The sequence below is a fragment of the Pecten maximus genome, chromosome 15 (genome assembly GCF_902652985.1).
Source record: "Pecten maximus chromosome 15, xPecMax1.1, whole genome shotgun sequence".
Lineage (NCBI taxonomy): Eukaryota > Metazoa > Mollusca > Bivalvia > Pectinida > Pectinidae > Pecten > Pecten maximus.
This window is the reverse complement of record NC_047029.1, coordinates 10265290-10288046: the sequence shown is the minus strand read 5'-3', so window position 1 is coordinate 10288046 and position 22757 is coordinate 10265290. Positions and strand designations below refer to the sequence as shown.

At 35.9% G+C, this 22757-nt stretch overlaps 1 protein-coding gene and 1 long non-coding RNA gene across 2 annotated transcripts in view; both read left to right on the top strand.

Moving 5' to 3' along the window:
* LOC117344279 (receptor-type tyrosine-protein phosphatase N2-like) overlaps nucleotides 1–10515 on the top strand; it is a 165913-nt gene extending 155398 nt beyond the window's left edge. The window contains exons 11-16 of the mRNA XM_033906972.1: nucleotides 312–431; nucleotides 1536–1702; nucleotides 4297–4350; nucleotides 4839–4903; nucleotides 5627–5700; nucleotides 7072–10515. Coding sequence (XP_033762863.1) covers nucleotides 312–431; nucleotides 1536–1702; nucleotides 4297–4350; nucleotides 4839–4903; nucleotides 5627–5700; nucleotides 7072–7143 — 552 coding nt within the window. The 3' untranslated portion in view covers nucleotides 7144–10515. The remainder of the gene's footprint in view (nucleotides 1–311; nucleotides 432–1535; nucleotides 1703–4296; nucleotides 4351–4838; nucleotides 4904–5626; nucleotides 5701–7071) is intronic.
* A 9212-nt stretch (nucleotides 10516–19727) lies between these two features.
* Nucleotides 19728–22757, top strand: part of LOC117343872 — a 3244-nt gene continuing 214 nt past the window's right edge. Inside the window, exons 1-3 of the long non-coding RNA XR_004536092.1 lie at nucleotides 19728–19851; nucleotides 19984–20149; nucleotides 20254–20329. This is a non-coding gene — a long non-coding RNA (uncharacterized LOC117343872). The remainder of the gene's footprint in view (nucleotides 19852–19983; nucleotides 20150–20253; nucleotides 20330–22757) is intronic.

The window sequence follows — 22757 nt, the reverse complement described above, 5'->3', positions numbered from 1 at the left end:
AAATTATTTGAACTAATTAAGTGGAAAAATAATTTGAACTTGGAGGAAAGGCATCCACTGAAGCATGAGGAATCTTAATTATTGTAGAAATAATGGATGAAAGTGTTGGTTATTGTAGTAAAGTTCAGGTTTGCAATCAAACCTGAATAATGATATTTTGTTATTTCCTCCCTATAAATGTTTTAGCGTTTCTGTCAATTTTGTATGTAGCCATTTCTCTGTCACATAATGGATTTACTTCACACTAATTTGTGTTAAAATGAATTATGTAGCAATATATATGACCTGTGTAACGAATTATTTTCGTACAGATGGTTTGGGAACAAGGAAGTGTTGTGATTGTCATGCTGTCGAAGATGACAGAAAACGGGGAGTCAATGTGTCACCGGTACTGGCCTGAGGAAGGCAGCGACCTCTATCACATATACGAGGTATGACCTTCAAAATAGACACGAAACATATCAAGGAAAAATTAGAGGTCGAGGTTTGGACTTTACATGATATTTGGATACTGTCACTGAGACATTAGTTGTTAGAAAAGTGTTGCTAAGACAACGGTTAGAAATGTGTTTCTAATTAGACAACTGTTTGAAAGGTGTCTCCGAGACCACTATAAGAAAGGTGTTTCTGACACACTGTTTGAATGGGGTCGCTTAGACAACCATTGAAAGGCATCGATGAGACAACCGTTAGAAAGATGTTTCTGAGACAACCGTTAGTAAGGTGTTACTGTGACAACCGTTAGAAAGGTGTTACTGAGACAACTGTTTGAAAAGTGTCACTTAGACAACTGTTTGAATCATACTGGTGACACAACAATTGAAAAGTATCTATGAGACAACCGTTAGATTAGGTGTCACTGAGACAAGAAAATTGGCACTGTGACAACTGTTAGAAAAATGTCTCGGAGACGAGCCTTACAACTGAATTTAGTTTACTTCTGATTGTCACCAACATGTCCTTGATGTGACCTCTAACTAACCACAATGTACTGCTGGGATAAAGTGACCCACACTGACCCTTGTAAATGAAGATATTGATTTTGGTGGACGAGGTCCTAACTAAGTTTGTGTTGTAGATCTGCAGTGTCTGAGCAAGATAGACGTTCATTAACATGTATGTAGATGTGTCTGTATCCAGTGGCCCAATAATGAAAATACGGACAAACATACTGACAGTGATGTCAGAATCACAGACAGATCCAATTACCATTTTAATTGCTAGATTAGTTTTATTATCGAGATTATTGAAACAACATGTTCTATAAGTACAGTATTCTTTAGATCCAAAATTAATTGATGTTACATGGCAGTAAACAGGAATCTATTTCAGGTTAATTGTTTTTATTATTACATGGACATAACTGATTAACCAACTTCTATAAGAAAATGTCATTTTCCAATCAATGGATAAGTTTATAATTACAAGATCATATTGTTGATAAAAACAAAAGTGCACTTGCAGAATTTCCCACTCTGGTTGTTTGTGAAAACATCGATAATTCCATAACATGTTTATAATCCTTGTCACCACAGGTGCACCTTGTCTCCGAGCACATCTGGTGTGACGACTACCTTGTACGAAGTTTCTACCTGAAGAATCTGCAGACTAATGAGACTCGTACAGTGACGATGTTCCACTATCTGACCTGGCCTGACCTAGGAGTGCCGTCCTCCATCAAAGCCCTGCTGGACTTCAGAAGGTAAGCTCATCGAAGTAGCACTTCCTCCGTAGTTGTCTGGTAGACGTTGTACATATATCAGTTCTGTGGTGATGGGCATTCTTGTTTGACTGTAGTTTGAGGACAATCTCTTTTGTTTGATTACTTTCGTTGAAATCTCAATATTAATGAAGTTGTTAGTTTTTAGATACTTATTTTCTTAGATTATACAGATCTTACAGCATCAAGTTATTTCTAGATACTATATCATTTTGGAGTTCACTTTAAGCTTCAAATTTGATTTGTTAGATTTTTCTCTTGCTAGTGGGAAGAGGGGAGTGATATTCATATTACTGTTACTAGAGTCTTGTCTTTATTTCTTGAAGTAAAAACAACTTTGATTGGGTCTGATATGAGAATTATAAATCTCGACTCCTAAAACTGTCACTTATTGTTGCGGCCACTAACACCACAGTTGCCACCAGCTTTCCACTAACACCATGATGGACAGCTCACCACTAACACCACGTTGCCTACTTGCCACTAACACCGTCAGTGCCCCAGGGAGCTTTTGTGATTTAGCAATTGTAAATCAGACAAATTGCATAGTCACAAAAGTGATCGGGGCTCCGGCATAGCATCTAACAGCACGCTAGCGCAAGTTAGCATGATCTTCACCTAGCACAACCGTGATGTCACCAGTAGCTGCCGCGGACACCCAGGTAGTGGCACTGTATAAAAAAGTGTGGTGATTGCATTTCATTTCCAGATGAAACCAGTCGAAGAGAGGCCTGAACTGGATGTACTAAATGTCTGCACATATTTTACTTCATTGGCAGTGTTGGTTTCTATCAATGAAATATTTTTTGTGGTTTTCTACAGTTTATCTGGCTAACAATGATCTGCTGAAGAGTGGTGTCTGTTGTGGTTATATAACATGCTGAGAGGCTTTTGTTAGAAGGATTCTTTAGTGCTTATTGCAATCAACACATACAAAGACGTGAGACTGTAAATAAGGTAAAAATCATAAACAGTTGACACTTAAGAAGGCAGATGACACTGAACATGAACAGGTCACACTAAACACGGACAGGTCACACTGAACACAGACAGGTCACACTGAACACAGACAGGTCACACTGAACACAGACAGGTCACACTGACCATGGACAGGTCACACTAAACATGGACAGGTCACACTGAACATGGACAGGTCACACTGAACATGGACAGGTCACACTAAACATGGACAGGTCACACTGAACATGGACAGGTCACACTAAACATGGACAGGTCACACTGAACATGGACAGGTCACACTGAACATGGACAGGTCACACTAAACATGGACAGGTCACACTAAACACGGACAGGTCACTAAACACGGACAGGTCACACTGAACATGGACAGGTCGCACTAAACATGGACAGGCCACAATTAACATGGACAGGTCACACTGAATACGGACAGGTCACACAGAACATGAACAGGTCACACTGAACAGGACAACCTGATATATTCTATTGATATATACAATTGAAACATCTTGCTTATTTTGGAAAAGATGGATATAGATTTAAAAATAACAAAAATTCTTCTAAATGTGTCTTTCAAAACATTGTTAATATAAAAGGAAGCATCTTACATCCTTTTAATGTCCTCTCTTCGATTTTGAAATTTCATGAAATTTACATGATTAAGGTCGGAACAGAAGTTCTATTCTCTGTGTGATAGAACCGTGGCCTGTGGCGAGACCATGCTCATTAGGGTCCTAGTCTTCTCAGGCACTGCTGCCAGGCGTGTGCATTACACCATTTCATCCTTGGATTAAAAAGGCATCTGCAAGATTTCCTGTTGAAATGATGCACACCATTGACATCCCATTAACAGGGCTGTACGGTGTAGCCAGCGGGGAACAACACCGCCGCCATCTGATGCTCACATCTCCAACACTACCTCATATTATTAATTTGATATTTTATTAATGAATTAAAAAAAACTTGTATGTAACATTCCAGTAAGCAAGTATTTTATTTGACATGTTATATTAAACTAAAGAAGTAGAATTTGTTTGAGGCTATAAACACATTCTATTTACAGCAAACCTTTGGTCAGTTTGAACAGAATCAAATAAGTATTGTTGAACCTGTTTGAATTATAAGAAATTATTCTTCTGAAAATATAAGGAATTATTCTTCAGAAAATAAACATGAGCTTGAACTATTTCGGCCTACAACAGCAAAAATCTCTGTGAAGTGTTAATCAAAGTCTAAAATATTATTTTCAAAGGTTGATTTTTTAAGTTGATTTGGCCAAAAATTAATATTGCATTTCAATCTTGATTTGATGTGTTCAGACTCTCCCAGATTGAGTAAGTTTAATTTATCAGAGTTTGAACTACCTCCATTTAAATAGTTTTTGCTTTTGTTGAAAAAATTGTGTGTTCAAGCTCATCGCTGATTTGAACTGACGAGGTAAAAATATACCATATTTGTGAATGATTTTCAATGATGTTTACAATTTTGTTTTCTGTCTTTATTTGGTAGAAAGTTAACTAAACAATGAATTCTAAATAAGACATGTTTAAGTTATGTATGTTGATGAGGAGACTGAGACTTTGGTTCATCTGTTACAGGAAGGTGAACAAGTCGTACCGCGGACGCTCCTGCCCAATCGTAGTACACTGCAGGTCAGTATTCCTACCAAAGTGGATCAAGTTCTAATGAGATATATAGGATCTACAGTATTTTTTCCATTTGTCTGTTTTCATTGATACAACATATAATTTGTAATGAAAAATACCTTTGAATCTTTCTTTTACTTTGAATATTATGAAAGATGGGTTTTAATGAAGAATATTTTGAAATTTCTATCTAACCAAGGGCCTGAGATCCTTTGTTTAAACATTAATTACAATATGTAAATGACCTATGGGATTGATTGTTACATTGATGGGTAGAATGTATTAACATTTAACTGACCAATAAGATCTGTTGTTACAGAAAGGATTAGAATATGATATATATGTAACTGACCAATGAGATTATTTATTACAGTGATGGGTAGAATATTTATTACAGTGATGGGTAGAATGTATTAACATTTAACTGACCAATAGGATCCTTTGATGTAGAAAGGATTAGAATATATTATGACCAATGAGATTATTTGTTACAGTGATGGGTGTGGCCGTACTGGAACTTACTGCCTAGTTGATATGGTACTCAACAGGATGTCCAAAGGTAGACAAAATACTTACTTAACAGCAGCTTTCTCTGGGGTTTATATGCTGTAATATCTACATCATTAAAATAATATAACTAGTATCATATTGGCCTGATGAGGATTATCTGTTATTCCTTTATTTTTGAGAGACCAACTTCAAATTGTTAAGCTTATACATGTTGAGAAGTAAGAAATATAAATACAGAGGTCTGGGCAATCTACAAATCATAAATCTACTGAGGTCTGGGCAATCTACGAGTCATAAATCTACTGAGGTCTGGGCAATCTACGAGTCATAAATCTACTGAGGTCTGGGCAATCTACGAGTCATAAATCTACTGAGGTCTGGGCAATCTACGAGTCATAAATCTACTGAGGTCTGGGCAATCTACGAGTCATAAATCTACTGAGGTCTGGGCAATCTACGAGTCATAAATCTACTGAGGTCTGGGCAATCTACGAGTCATAAATCTACTGAGGTCTGGGCAATCTACGAGTCATAAATCTACTGAGGTCTGGGCAATCTACGAGTCATAAATCTACTGAGGTCTGGGCAATCTACGAGTCATAAATCTACTGAGGTCTGGGCAATCTACAAATCATAAATTTACCGAGGTCTGGGTTATCAGTTTGTGCCATTATCAGTCTGATACAAGGATACTTTTCAGATTTATTGTGTTGATTTAATAATAATGATTTTTTTCCTGATTACTTAGTGTTTATGATTGTATCATTAACAGGAGCGAAGGAGATTGACATTGCAGCCACGTTAGAACATATCCGGGACCAGAGGATGTGCACGGTGAAAACAAAAGTAAGCCAGCCCCTACATATGTCGCACTGTAAAGTGTTCAGTAATACATTAACTAGCCGATGTCTGGTAATATAACCACCCAAGCTCTCTAAATACTGGGAAATGACACCCTCAGACAGAGTTGTCTCCCTTTCTATATGTCTTACCAATGAAAATAGTCTAAAACCACCCAAGAAACTCTAAATACTTGAAAATGACACCCTCAGACAAAGTTGTCTCCCTTCCTATATGTTTTACCAATAAAAATAGTATAAAACCTCCCACGAAGCTCTCTAAATACTGGGAGATGACACCCTCAGACAAAGTTGTCTCCCTTCCTATATGTTTTACCAATGAAAATAGTCTAAAACCACCCAAGAAACTCTCTAAATACTTGAAAATGACACCCTCAGACAGAGTTGTCTCCCTTCCCATAGTCTTACCAATGAATAAAATAGTCTAAAACCACCCAAGAAACTCTCTAAATAGTTGAAAATGACACCCTCAGACAAAGTTGTCTCCCTTCCTATATGTTTTACCAATGAAAATAGTATAAAACCACCCAAGAAGCTCTCTAAATACTTGAAAATGACACCCTCAGACAGAGTTGTCTCCCTTTCTGTATATGTCGTACCAATGAAAATAGTATGGTCCGGAAACCATAAGCAGTAGTAAGCAACTAGTACCCTCAAACCAAAGTTAATTGTAGTTTTGATATCAACACCAAATAGTACTCCTATGGGCAAATACCCTCAAACCAAAGTTTAATGTTTTGATATCAACACAAAGTTTTAATGGAATAAGGAAAAGCATTTCATGCTGTCTTTGCTTTTGTAATGAAAACCCTTACCTATTGGATTGTTTTAAAGCTCTGGGTTTTTTCTGATCTCACCACATCAATGAGACCCATCAATTTAAAAAATGAGACTAGGAATGCAAGATCAATAAAAATGTGAACAAATACTATTTCATTGTCCTGTAATAGAACAAGTATCAGGTCACCCCTGGACTTCGAGTCCAAATTTACAGTTGATCAGCCACCTGGGTTTATAACAGGATGGATATGGTATATGTATGTCAGCTCCTTTATCATATGTAAATGTGTTACTTATGTCACAAAGATTGGTTTATGTGGCTGTAAGGATAAGTTAAGCTGAACACGGTATGGTGATGTTGAATGATATTTGGGTGATTGCCAAAAAGGCTTTTCCACAAAAATTGCTGAAAATGGAGTCTTTTTTTTTTCTGGAATGGAAAGCGTTACCTTATTAAATGTGAACAGCATTATTGTCTAGACATTACGTGAAGAGAAAGATTTTAGCATTTAAATTTAATTTCATGGTTAGATTCAATCACAAATTAAATTATCATTGACAAATTTTGTCTCTACAGGAGCAGTTCCAGTTTGCTCTAGCCGCCGTTGCCGAGGAAGTCCACGCCATCTTAAAAGCGTTGCCACAGTGAAACATTCCTTGGCGGCTGATTGGATAATAAATTATATTTAAGTTCCTGTCAACAGATTTCAATGAAGAGTTTTATGAAAAATTCTTATGTTATGTTTTAATGAAGAAAACACTAATCTGACATGGACTATGTTCAGTCACGTTCCAAGAATTGGACAACGCTCATAGGTCCTTGTCACGCTGTATTTAATTTCAACAGTGCATGGTGAAGCATAAAGACTGTATGGTTGTTCATGATGTGATTATATTTAAACACTGTTGTCAGTCATATATAGTTATTTTCTTCTGTCCATAGCATTTTTTATGTGAGTCTGTAGACTTATTCTTTTATTGTTTGAATATGTATTAAACTACCATAAACTTGAATATATAGTGCGCAGGTACGTTTTTTAAGTTTCATTTTCAGAAGAAAAAAATGAAAAAAATTTGAATTTTTTTTTCTTTTTTTAACTGAAACTGCATGGTGACTGAATACTCCAGCATAACACTATGAAAATGTAAAATTTATCAAAGCTGCATTACAAGTATTCAAAGTTTTACATGATCAAAGTATCCCTATCTTTTTTCTAAAGGATTATGGAATAAAAATTCGTTTACCTTTTTATGTTTCTCTAAAAAGGAAAAAAATTCAAAAAGAATTATGAACAAAGGGATTTGAAGGTATGGAAATATTGCTGGACATGAGTTTGATATTTATCTACATAATGCATTAATATTGATCAATTTTTAAATTCAAATGACTTTTAGTAATTTACAGTGTATTTAAAGCAGTTTTTGTAATTTATTATTTTAATATGATATAATATTCTTCATTTTATACCATTTTGTTTTACTTTGGGTTTTTTAATTGTGCAGAAATTTAACTTCTTAAATTTAACACCTGTGTTCAGATTATGAATTATTACAATACAATAGTAAGTAGGACTGTCCAGGTACAGAAATTGCTCGTTACAGTCGTTAATTGACAATAAAAACAATATTTGTTGATGGCTTTAATAGTAATCTTATGTTTTAACAACTTCATCAATGCAATGACATTTCATTAGAAACTATTGAATTAGAATATTTAGATATATATTTCTTTAAAATCAAAATGAAGAGTTACTGTTGGTGGACTAGATTCCGATTGTTAGGGCAAGTAATGAATGAATCTTCAAAATTTTGAAAATTATGGAAATCAGGTTTGTGTGATTTTTCAAGGACAATCTTGATTTATATTATAACTGATTAAGCAAGTCTGTTAAATTATAAACAATACTAAATAAGTAACTAATCTACTTTGACAACAGGTTGTCCTTGAAATTTATTCAGCCAAATATTTGTGAAAGAACAAACATTTTATGAATACAGTCCTAGATTAATAGCCCATTACACAGTTGTTTTTCACAAAAACTAGAAGTCTGTGATCATTATGTGTCGTCATGGTAACAAAAACAGAGAGATGGGGCCTTTGTACAATTTTGAGTTTGTTGATACAACATGTAAATTCTGATCTGTGATTTTTACTGAATGGTTACCTTGACGACCACTGTGATCATAGACACTTGTGATCTGCAATATGTGCCAAACGTTTATGGGATTATGATCGAGTCGGAGTATGTGTCGGGAGTGCTTTATTCTTCCGTGTTGTTGGAACTTTTTAAATATATTTTACAATATCTGATGTCACAAATTTATAAATCACTTTGTTGGTTACTGTTGAATCCATGATAATTATTGAAAATAAGAATCTGCGGGATAAAATTTGATAAAAAGACGAATTGTCCATTGAAGTCCAGATTTCACCTGGCGACTATTCTTCGCTCCCCCACCGTTGTACGTGTGCAATACTCAAATGGACCAGAACAGTTGTTTTTTGTCTTCTTGAGGCAATTTAACACTCAACCACAAGGAATGTTCATGAAATCATATTTTTACATGTACTTGTTGACATTTTTACTTGCTAAATCAAAAGATGAAGATTATCAGACAACAGGATATGTAAGTCTACTACACTCCCCGCCATCATTTTAATAATAGGTATGACAGGTTTATCTCGGGGTGTCACTGAAATTTTTTTTTTACAAATTTCCAAAGAATCTTAAAATTGAATCTCCTGTTTTATGTTGGGCGGAGTCCCACCGCGTGTCGAGTCTCTTGTTACGTTAGATATTCTCTCTATAATTGCTTGTTATAGTTAGGTCAGGCCTATTGTACATAACCCTGAAGACAAAATATTTCGCTGACTGACGGTGTCGTGATAATTTGTTATCGGTTTTGTTATGTTTTAATAATTCTATCTATTATCCCATTGTTTTCATTGTGAATGTTTCAATTTTCAAAGATTGCCCAGTAAACAAAACAAAAAACATTAAGACTTATTGAAAATTTGAAAATTTGATTTGTAATTTGATCCAAAGGGATATGTGACAAATTTCCAAAGATATTTTCGTAAAAAAACACTGTTAAGTTGTGTGCACTTTTATCTGATAAAAATTATATATGTGACCCGGCCAACATGAAATTAAATAGTCTTGGAAATAAATGTGACTTTGGTGAAATTATCAATTTTGTCAAATATTAACAGGCATTAATTGTATAGTAAGATCTCAAAATTTTGTTTCCTTTTCTCTTGACAGAGAGTCAAGTTATTAATATAAGTTATCGAGATATTGATTTCGAAAGCATACTTTTACACATTTGTTTAATTTAAATGTGATGTAAAGTCAGTTTGATCAAACCAAGCATTTCATTTTCACAATGTTACTGTAATTTAGTATAAAATTTGGCCAGATATCATGTATTGAGTACAGATTGTCGTAAGGAGAAATCAATATTGTGTACATTGTTTATGTTTACTTAGAGCTCATACACTACTGTCAACAATGTAAGAGAACGAGACAAATTTATAAAAAGAAAATTAATGTTGATTATTAAAGTTTTCTATCAGTGAAAATTAGATCAAAAAATGAAAATGGAACAATGACTTTTTTATTGAATTTTAATATTAAATTTTGTATTATAATTTACATCTGCTGATTAAAATTTGGATTTTAAATCTAAAATGTTTCAAAATTAATATTTCTCTCCTTTATATTACATTTTAAGGATTTTTCATGTATAACTCAATTTTTCTGTCCATTACTAGATGTTTATACATAGTTTGCTATATATACAAAGTGTAATATGTTGTAATGTTTTCAGCATTTGTTATTATTATAAATTATATTATTGTATATCAAAATTTATCTGAAAATTAAAACAGAGATATATATATATATTTTTCTTCAAAAGATATGTTTGGGTCCAACTGGTTTCTCTGAAATTTCGTGTCTAGTCTGTTAAGTGATAAATGTGTCCCTTCTGTCATTAAAATGTTACTGCAATTCTAAAATAAGTCTTGTGTATTTTATTATTGTGGTGGAGTTTGTTGACAAATACATCTTGAACATCAGACATATTTCCTCCTCTACCTGACTCAATTGCGGTTATCTCCCTTTGTTCCTTTAGACTGTTCACACAGATAACTAATTAACTCTTACCACAAAAACATGCTTGCTTGATAGTATTCACATTTATTTTTAAACGAACATTATGTTCGGTTATTGCAATCAAGAACTGGTTATTTCAGTTAATTGTAGATTAACACCGACATTATGGAAAACAGGAAATACATATAAAAAAAAATTAAATTTAAAAAAGCAGAGATGGAGATAAAAAAATTCATGAAAAATTAACATTACTGTATTATCTTTTTTTTTTTTTTTTTTTTTCCCCACAATAATTATACATTAACCTTATTGTTTGCAAATTTTTGCTTAACTTTTAAAGAAATTATCTTGAAATAAAAGTAATAAAAGTAGTTTTGAAATTCAGAACGGATCCATTCAGACATTTTTACTAAATAAGCACTAAAGTTTCTTTCATCAACATTCCAGACGTTCATTTCTTTCATACGAAAGCATTATTAACTCAGCTCACCAAGAGAGGGGGAGCTTGTGTTGTCGGGTTGGTGTCAGCGGTGGTTTCTATATATAAATGTTTGGGTTGCATTGGTGTCAGCATTGGTTTCTATATATAAATGTTTGGGTTGGTGTCAGCGGTGGTTTCTAAATGTTAAGTTTTTCGTGGCATCGCAATTTCCTTTATAGGTGTACTGGGGTTCTAATACATGTACCCGGTATTTGGTTTCAGGGTTGCTGTGGTGGTTAACGTTTTCTGTACATTGAATTTGTTTCATAATGATAATTTCAAAGCTTTCTTCAATGCAAAACCTAATTTAAAACTTTATCTATTTTACCTTTAAATATATTAATATTTTTTTGCTAAAATATTGGTATACTTGTATTGCAATGTAGATTCTAGTTGATGAACTCTCCCCCTAATTCTAGTATGAGGATAGTGATATATATAAAGTGGAAATTTCAGTGAAGAACATTTCCGTGAATTCTGTAATCTTTTCCTATGATTAGGAATTTTGTTCCAACTTCCATTTCACATTTGCCATTAGTTTCTGAACACAAGGTGGTGTTTGTGCATGGACAGATTTAAAACTTGAACACTATAAAGTTTTACTATAGAAAAATAACATTTCAAAAATTCCATTATCTGGTCATCATAACAAATGAAATAATATGAAGATTTTGAATGAAATTATGTGAAACGTTTCTCTTACCTGAGATTTGAGATGGATGTAACATTTTCCTGGTCAGAAAGGGGCTAATTGGATTGAGTGAAACTTGTTTTCACTAGAGAAGTGGACTCTGCAAAGACCTTAAACATTCAAGTTTTTAATGACTACATAATAGAGACATGCCATACAGTGCAAGGATTTGGGGAAACAAAAAGACATGTATGGTTACATAATTTCAGGTTTCAGAAAACTATACACATCAGTTGACCTATTTTGAATTCTTCAAATATGAATTTACATGCATAAATTGTTTATTACATTATGAATCTGTGTACTAAAACTGGGTTAGGTTTAAAAATCCCACTCATATACAGTTACCTCTAGGTCACAAAGACCACGGCCAAGAGGACAGCCGAGATGTGTCCAGACTTCCGGTGACGGCTCGTCTGCTAATTGGATGGATAAGAATGGTGTTTGCCTTCTAAGTCTATAAAGATTATGAGGTCTGCCAGTCAGTGACCCTCTTAGTTACAACAAAGTAGTGGAGCGAATGGCATAGTTCCTATAATCCGCCTGTATTACGTGCCGTCTGAACTTTTCCAACAAGCGCCATTTTCCAGTGTTATTCAATTCTGCACGTGCCGTTTAGAAATAATGTCGACCAGCGAATCAATTGCATGTTTTCTAAAGTACAGATGACCTTTGATTATTTGTACCAGCTAATACTCAATACCAATTTTTGTTTGTCGACAAACAAGCAAATGTTTATTTTGTAGCGAAAAGTAATTATTTGCTTCCACTCCCCCATATTACGCAAGCATAAATATTCAATATCATCAAATATGATATCGGAATCCTATAGCTAAAAGAGTATATCATTATTATATTCATGCCAAACTAGTTGATATCAATAAATGACTGGAGTTGATCAGAAATTGGCAAAAGACTTTTGTATGAAAATTTGAGAAAAGTTGAGTATAGCCGACGAACGTTTGGTCTGAGTGGCAACGCACGTGCACAGGTAACCGGGTCATCTGTGTCAAGACACACCTGGAATAAGTCTACACGAGTTAGCCACACATGTACCAATATCTGCTCAACTTACCTTTTCTGTGTGTAATGTAAAACTAAGAATTCAGAGAGCTTTTCTAAGATGTCTTTTTTTTGTGAAACAGTTACAATAATATCGTAGGTATCGTGCCAGACTTTTTCTTGTAAAAAACAATGTGGAAAAAAAAATTCAAATTAGACAGTTTATATGGTTTTACATGAATATAAATTGCCGTTTTTATCATGAAAACTACCAATACAACACTATTTTGATCATTTGAACAAAAACAAGCCTGGCATGATATTATTGTAATTGTTTCACAAAAAAAAAATTATGTACGCTCTCTGAATTCTATAATTTCTTAATATTACCAAGTATAAACTAGGTCATTTTATCTAATTCAAATAGTTTTATATTAAAATATCTGTTTATAATATTTCTGTAACTATCCCTAACAAATATATCGCATCAAACCATTTGTGTGTGGGGGGGGGGTCAACATTTTTCGGCACAACTGTACTGAAGCACCTTAACAATACCTAGATCACAAATCAATATAATAATTAAAATACAACTTAGAGAAAAAAAAAACGCCACACATGCATACTTTTGAACTGTACAAATGTTTTATCTTTTATGTCGCACTGTCGTGTAAATTTTGTCGCACGGGTGCATTCATTTTAGCGTTCAGCGTAGATCTACCAAACGTGTAACATCACTTCGAGACAAATCATATCCAGAGAGGCTGTTGGCACTTGGTTTACCAACTCTAGAATACCGTCGCGAAAGGGCCGACATGCTGCAAGTGTTCAAAATTCTGAACAATATTGATGTTCTGGACCGGGAAAAATTATTTACCCTATGTGACTATAGAGCAACGAGAGGTCATTCGAAAAAGTTGTTCAAGAGACCCTGTAAGAAACATCTTGTGTCCAGTTATTTCAGCAACCGAGTTATAAAGCCATGGAATGCTCTACCAGAACATGTAGTCTCAGCCCCCAGTGCCAATTGCTTCAAGGATAGATTGAACAAACATTGGAAGGACCATCCACGGAAGTTTATACCTTCATTCTCATAAAGTGATTGCAGTGCCGCTTTTGAAATTATTTTATCAATCAGCTTGTTTTTTCTTACTAGAACAAATGACTGAAATGTGTGAAATTGTGTTTTTAATTCAAAGAAAAGTTCTACACCAGGAATTGTCAAGATACATATATATCAAGTGTAAATAGTATGTGTAAATAAGTGCACATTATTTTAAGTGTACAAAATGTGCATTACCATATGTATATCTATTTAGTGAAGAAACAACCAATCCGAAGTCGCTAACCTTCTATTTGACAAACCTCATTCTGTAATGACATGGCGATAATACATCACACAAGCCTTTTAAGGCTTACATCGATGTCATACTGTGATTACTGTGATTATTTTGTCGCTTGATAAATGGTGCATTAATTGTCGCTCTTGGCGTGGTGCTCTGTCGCTCTCAAAGTCCCATAGGTGTGACACAATCCCTATTCCCCAGCACGTGTAAACATCACGTGTCGAACGTGCGTGCCGCCAGCCCCTTGCAATGTTACTTCGAGATCTAATGCACATGTTTTTATAACTTTGAATGCGTACATTTGAGGACAATTTCTGAAAGTGTTCCATACTGGGTATTTTGTGATATCGTGTCTTTTCTCTAATACCGAGTTATTGGTTTCTCATTTGAAAGTGCAGCCTGATGACAACGTTGTTTTTAATTATTACGTTTTAAACTATAGCTCACTTTATATTATAAACCTTTGGCAGTTTATACTGTTATACGATGCAAGATCCGGAGTTTTGGATCGTCTATATAAGTGATTAATGTTGAAATTTAAAAACGAATAAATATCCACCACAAAGTTACACAAAACTAGTCATGTAGTCTAATATACATAATGTTTGTCTGAACAAGAAATTTCTCAAAATCATAAGTAATTTGTTTGTTAAAGTACATACTTATCACTGGATTTACTATTTAGATGACACTTAAATACTCATTATTTATTTGAGTCTGTTGTAACTCTGATATTAAAGAAACAGACATGACATCCCAATATTTTGACAGTAACAATGGCGAAACAACTAGAAACAGGTAATCATTCAGCCCAAGACTGCAGAAATCAATTGTTTCCTTAACCAATACACATCACCTCAAATTTCTCAATATAAACCTTGATCCCTGATTATTTACCGTGTGTTCCCAGAAGATTGGTGTATTATTTAATTAGTAACACTATCTGACACGGGTACCTAGATTCTCTTAGTATTGCTATTGTCACTTTCCTGCGTTACGTAGTATAGCAGGAAATATATGTCTGAGGGTTTCGTATTTAGTAGTTATGAATATTCATGGATAGGAGCGAGGTGCACGAGTTTTGCGTGAGGGTACACGTGTCTAGGAGAGTACAGGTGAGAATACAGGTGAGATAGTCATTCTAGCCAGAGACCCGCATGGCAGTACACCGTTCTAGTCTATATTGTATTTACATTTAGATATACATGTAGGTAGGGTTAATGTTTGTATTGATATTATTACCACTTTTGTGTGAAGATACTGATAGGGGTAAGACGTCAAAAGGTTTTCCAGAGTTTTTGTCTCATTGAGTTAGACCTCTGGTTTTTAACCCTGGACGTTGCGCACAAGCACATGCTGTATATATGTGCTTATGGAGTGATTTGAAGCTTAGCTCAAATTTCATTAGTAAAGTGTGGGAGTGAGAGTAGACAATGTTGTATTGACACTGTATTATTACCAAATATGCTGCAAATAAAAGTCGGTCCATCAAGTCTCTCGGGCAGGCTACTTCCAAAAAGTATTTTGGTGTTGAGTTATATATATTATATATGGTTTGAGTATATCACAGACCTATTATAATCACGGACTTTAATATACAAAGAGGTATGGCGCATATTGGCCTGTTTCGACCTAATGGTGACCGTTTTCAAAATAAAATAAAAATTGTTAAAAGCTTCGTTTTTGAATACAAACGTTAAATCTATAACATATAAAATTTCTTATTTGCGAAAAATTTGTTTGTTCATTGCAATGGATATTTCATTAAATGACCGTAAAGTTGCATCATCGGGCTATTTGCAACTTTCGATGGGGGTGTTCCATCATTCATATCATTTTTTGACATAGAGAGCATCGGATTGACTATATACATGTAATCCGTTCACAACACACAGCGCGCCAATGGACCATGACGATCTATTTTGATATTTTACCTGTATTTTTAGCCCAGACTATCGCCTAGGTGAGGATAAGCGGAAAACGACCATACCTCTTTCCACAATAGAAGTCCGTGTTATAATTGAACAACATCGCTGATAAGGGACAACCCTGTCGTACTCAATTAATTCAATCCCATTTATAAAGTGTTCTCCAAACCACAGGCTCCAAACCTCGAATTTAAGAAGAACCACAAATAGTTTAGGGAGCTCATGCAAACACGTTTAAGTCACCGTGTCGGGGTTTTTTTTGGTTTTTTTTTTTACAGAAGGCACTATTTGTTGTAGGAGGGGGGGGGGGGGGGGGGGGGGGGGGGCACTGCTCCACTAATCCTCGTCAACCAACCAACACACCTAAACGTGAAAGGCGGGAAAGTGAAACTGCTTTGGGCACTTTTTCTATTTCCGGACGTTACTCTCCAGCAAACAGGCGGAACTTAATTGTGTAACGGTCTCTTATACGTTTGCTATATTAGACAATCGTTCACGTGGTATTTGCTCACAGGTCAAAGGTCAGACATACAAACGATATAGCATACAGTTTTGGAGCGTCGAACTCTGAGCCACGTGGACTGCAGGACTAAGAAATAGGTGGTAGTATTTTTTCACATTCGTTTTACTATAAAAGAAGCCATTTCCACGTGTTTCATGTTTTTAGCTCACCGAAGGTCCGGTGAGCTTATGTCATGGCGCGGCGTCCGTCGTACGTCCGTCGTCCGTCAACATTTGTTTCAAATCGCTACTAGTCAAAAAGTTCTTATTGGATTTTGACCAAATTTAGTCAGAAACAACATTGGCAGAAAAGGATCAGATTTTGCATAAATGATGACTCTGACCCCCAAGGGGCCGGAGAGGCGGGGCCCAATAGGGCAAATTGAGGCAATTCCTTTAAATTGCTACTAGTCATAAAGTTATAAATTGGATTTGATCCCAATTTGGTCAGGAAACATCCTTGGAGGAAGGGGAACAGATTTTGCATAAATGGTGACTCTGACCCCCAAGGGGCGGGGCAGGGCGGGGCAGGGCGGGGCTCAATAGGGGAAATAGAGGTAATGCCTTTAAATCGCTACTAGTCATAAAGTTATGAATGGATTTGAACCCAATTTGGTCAGAAACATCCTTCGGGAAAGCAAAACAGCTTTTGCATTAATGATGACTATGATCCCCAAGGGGCCAAAGGGGCGGGGCCCCATAGGGGAAATAATGGTAATTCCTTTAAATCGATACTAGTCATAAAGTTATTAATGCATGTTGTAAACTTAGAGAGTCTGGACTTCATTATTTCTTTAAACCATAATTTATATAGCATTGTCTGAGGTTGACAAACAAAAGAAATTGAACATGAACATTATTTTGACATTTGGTCAAATCCAACCAGGTGAGCGATACTGGCCCCATGGGCCTCTTGTTTTTCTTAACTATATACTGTATACAATTAAGAAAAAATACGATATATTTCTTAATCATGAAAAATTGCCACATGATACGTATAGGAGGGTTTGCTAAAAAAAAATTGGTAAAATGATATAATGTTATAATCTTATGTATGACATTGAGTCGAGGATAACTGATAAAAGTCCGAAAACTTATATTCAGCGAGATCCTTGATGTTTTAGATCCTTTAATGAGGTGCACATTGTGAAGATGTTTTTTTTTGCTCTTTAGAAAGAATGGACATATGCTATTTTTAGTACATGAATTCGCAAACAAATCGTATCTTCTAAATGATGGCTAGTTGTTTTTCTTAAGAAATCCGAAGATTTTTAAAATCTTCTTTAAAGGAATACATTCAAGTTTGTGATGTGTTGGCCATTTTCTATCATGTATTATCACCGTGGTCAGGCGAAGTATGGACAATTTAGTGCTATTCTCTATCTCCGCTAGGGGAAAATAAAGATTGATGAATGAAAGCAAAAACCTAATAGATCACCCCTCAAATGCAATACAACCCTTTCCTAACTCTTAAACAGTTCATTAATAAAAGTAGGGGGAAAGGGATGGGCTAACTGCCTAAAATTAGAATGGAATTTATTGGTAAGTGGATACATTAAGACATCATTATTTGACGAAATTCACTAATAGAACTTTCGACATAATTTACAGCATAATCTCCACTTCTAAACACTTGGCTAGTTTATCAGTCCCATTTCTCTGTCTAGATTAAATGTAATAGGAAGGATATTACACGCGTCCACTGATTCTGTTGGTCCGGACCCTAATATTTAAAGTAATGTAGGGGCCGCGGTGGCCGAGTGGTTAAGGTTAAGGTGTACCGACACTTTATCACTAGCTATCCACCTCTGGGTTGCGAGTTCGAAACCTACGTGGGGCAGTTGCCAGGTACTGTCCGTAGGCCGGTGGTTTTTCTCCGGGTACTCCGGCTTTCCTCCACCTCTAAAACCTGGCACGTCCTTAAATGACCCTGGCTGTTAATAGGGCGTTAAACAAAAACAAACCAAATAAAGTAAATATTTGACCGTAACACCCCTCCTTTACCTAGGGCACCAATTAATAACCGTACACTCTTCTGTAAATAATCTGTGTAGCACTATAAAAGGTTTTAAGTAGCGTCATCTCTATACAAATTTTACCGTTTCCACACGTATTAAGAAATCTTGAAGATCCCTCGTTTTTATCGGTCAGCACCGTTATGGAAGAATTTGACCTTGGTTGACGGTAAAGCACATTTCGCAGCCTCACGATGTCAAAATATACAACACAACTGCTGTAAAAAGTTAAATTTCAATATCTTGAATATTCTAAGTTTCGATGCTTTTACTTTCACAAAAATCTGTGTATTGATATAAACATTTATAGGATAAATACCTAAATATCATATCAGTCCTTATGCCTTATTGCAAACAAATTGAAGATTGAAGTAGCGTCATCTCTATGCAAATGTTTACCGTTGCACCATATGTAAATTAGAAACGGAAAATTCTAATACTTTCCCTACCATTTCAGATATTACCAAAGACCTATTCCACACCTCCCAACACATATTCACTTACAAAATGGCAGAAAGATATTCCTTCGGCGATGGACTTTACGCCCAGTTGTCTGTGTACAGGGGTGTTACCTATGTCCGACATCAATGGGCGAAATTCAGGTGCGTGACCGTCAGTGCACCTGAATTTCTGGACCTAGTGTCCAGTTTTAGTCTCCTGGCAGAGATAAAAAAAAAAAAAACGGGTGACAAAGGTAAGTCTGAAGTTACTTTATGAAATTCATTTTTTTCATTAACTCACTAACTGAAGATTAAAACAATGTCATATTTTAAAAATTAATTATTCAAGATCAAATGCAAGACATAATCCTGTTGTTTATTCTGCATTGTATGTGTTGATACCATACATGATTAAAATATTTCTTTGTCCACTTCTACCGCACCACAGGCGGTGACTCCACAGGCAACCCCTATACCGGCACCACAGGCGGTGACACCACAGGCAACCCCTATACCGTCACCACAGGCGGTGACCCCACAGGCAACCCCTATACCGGCACCACAGGTGGTGACACCACAGGCAACCCCTATACCGTCACCACTGGCGGTGACACCACAGGCAACCCCTATACCGGCACCACAGGCGGTGACACCACAGGCAACCCCTATACCGTCACAACAGGCGGTGACCCCGCAGGCAACCCTTATACCGGCGCCACAGGCGGTGACCCCGCAGGCAACCCCTATACCGGCGCCACAGGCGGTGACCCCACAGGCAACCCCTATAACGGCACCACAGGTGGTGACCCCGGAAACCCCTATACCGACCGCGACTGTGAGTATATGCTATTTTCTTTTCAGTACTGTAACGTCCAATACTGTCGCGTTAATCATATCATATATAACATTTCATATTTTCCATCATATTGTATCACACCAAATAACTTAATTTGTTTTACTGTTACAGAAAAGGAAGAGGGATGAGGAGTCACTAAGTATACATATTTTCACTCTTCAAATTTCATAAGTGTAAATCATATTTCGATATGTCGGCATCATATAAATGTGTTTTCCAGTTTGAAGAGCGACAGGCGAAGAAGGTGAATGCAGAGTTCCTCGAAAAAATTGACATAGTAAGTATCGAAATATGCTTCAGTTTTTTACAATTTTCCCCACAAATTTTAAGAAAATCGTTTCAACAACCGAAATTTTCCCTATTTAATCATTCTCATTTCAGCTGACATCCGACTTCCACAGAGTGAAGATCGATGAGGAGATGATCAAAACACTCATCGCCTCAATTTAGTTGTAAAGTAAGTGACTGTGATTTTTCTCCTTTTTCATTTTACCTCTTTCAATTTGATTAAATGAATAAGTTTTATTTAAAAATTAAACTGTCTTTTGTTGGTGTCTATGGGCGATTTAGATGCCAGAGCTTTGCAAACAAACATGTCATATTGTGCGCTATATCGACCATAGACACCAAAAAAGACAATTCAATGCTTATATTTACATTCTCGACATATTTTTTTTTTATTTTTGAAAATTAAAATTGATTTAGCATAAAAAATGCCAATATTCAGCGACTTCGTCAATGGGGTTCGACAAATGGAACAACCTATTTTTTCAAAATTCATTTGCCACGTGCAGATTGGCAAACACTAGGCGAACATTTTCGTAATCAATTGCTGATAAGGCTAAATCAAAATAAAAGTACATGTGCTCTTCTCTTGTTAACATGCCGCAACAAACTAAATTTGAAATATTGTTAAAATGTTTTTCCAAAGTTAGAAATATTAGGGAATGTCACATTTCTTCCAACACATCTTCACGTTCCACTTCATCGCACACTATCACCATCTTTGTCTAACGGTTTTCAAGTAGGTGCAGTGTGGTGAATAATGTTTGTGTTGCACGTAAGGTTTATGGTAAGGTGACCACTGTGATATCTGTACAGTAAAAACAAACGACGTTGTCACAGATTCCGGAGTAGAAAAACCCTGCTGTTGCTGAGTGGACGGATTGCTGCTGAACTTGATGAGACCAGTGTTGGAATGACCACTCGGTCGAATATCAGAATATGCCCATTCCATAGTCTTAGAAAACACACTCTAGATTGATCAGACGGTGGATGGTATCAAAAATATCACACTGGCTATCTTATGATTTCCATGTAGCTTCGCGCCACTCTTTGCAATAAAACGTCTGTTTGTAAATGTTGGCAGTTTGGTGGTATGTCAGATTTCAGCAGTCGTTCTTCAAACTCTGTTATGACTCTTTCTTCGTCTAGTGTTTCTATGGCGTCGGTGAAATAACAGAAAAGATTTTCTTCTTCGTTATGCATAAGACAAGAGTGTTGTCTTTGGCTAGGGTGGTCAATCTCACAACCGTAGCACTTGGTAGTGGCGACGTCTTTGATCTTCTTTCTTAATAGAGCCTCGCAGGAAAACGATCTTCCATTTGTTGTCTATGTAGTGTGCATACTTATGTTCCATTTCGAAAACTGATGGGGATCTTGACATGGTCGGGGATTTCATGACGTCTTCTGAAGTCATGTAATCGTCTATACAAATGATACCAGACCAACATCCACCGTTATACTGCTAGGTTACCTCAGGATTGTACGTCTCTGTAGTTATCATACCTTACCTTGATCTCCCTGTTGGCTAGTTTTCTGTAGAAAGTAATCCATTCGTTAGTATCAGGAATGTCAAGTAGATCGTTCCACTCAAGAAAAGAGCAGGTTCACAGTGCATCGATCACCGTAGATATCCATGGCTCAAATGATGTATTTGAATTTAGTCGAGTGTTTTTATATCTTCTTCACGGTTGTGTTGATTGAATTATTTTGGCCGCCCTTCGAATTGTACTTGGCACTCGCTTTTCCCGTTTCTTTAGAATTTTTAAGATCTTCCATAATTCAAAAGTATTTGGTCATGTACATGGGAATACCCTATTGGTTCCCATGGAGCCGCTGTTCTATCTTAAATCGTCTTTCTAACCGTGTGTAAATTTCGACAACTGTCCACAATGCAGATGATTAAGAAGGCTGCCTCAACGCCACTACCAGACTTTGTTGTCCCCACTACAACCCCGATTTATACTGAGGGACCAAGCAAGATTATGGTCATCAGTCCTGAATGTACCTATCAGCCCAATCTACTGGACCATATATTTCCCATAGAATAGAATTAAAACTTACCCGAAAACTGTATTACCGACTGTTGGCTGTACCTTCTCTCCACTGTATAACCTATATTACCCCTATATATCAATAGATCTACTCCATTAATCCTTTATAGCCTTAAAAATACATATATTCACTCCTATTACCCATCCCCTCTGCTTACACAGACACGCGCGCGTGCACCTAATCCTAACATCCATTTCTAAGAGCGACTTCCAATTTTTCATTAACTACTTCCTTCCTTTAGACACTCCCCTTCCCTGACTTTCACCCAGTAGAACATAAAACACAAAACATATACATTATATCATATTATATTATAGTTATCATACCATATTATGTTATATAATATTATGATATATTTTATCATATCAACATGTATGCAATGAGTTCCAATGAATAGATGAAGAGTACATAAGCACCAAGTCATTTTAGAATTATTATAGCATTTGTGTTCTGACAAAGCAATTCCTGTTAAAGAAATGTCCAGACTGAAACGGTAATAGCAAAGTTCACATGGGCTTTCCTCAAATGTCTACCTGTCTTATCCACTT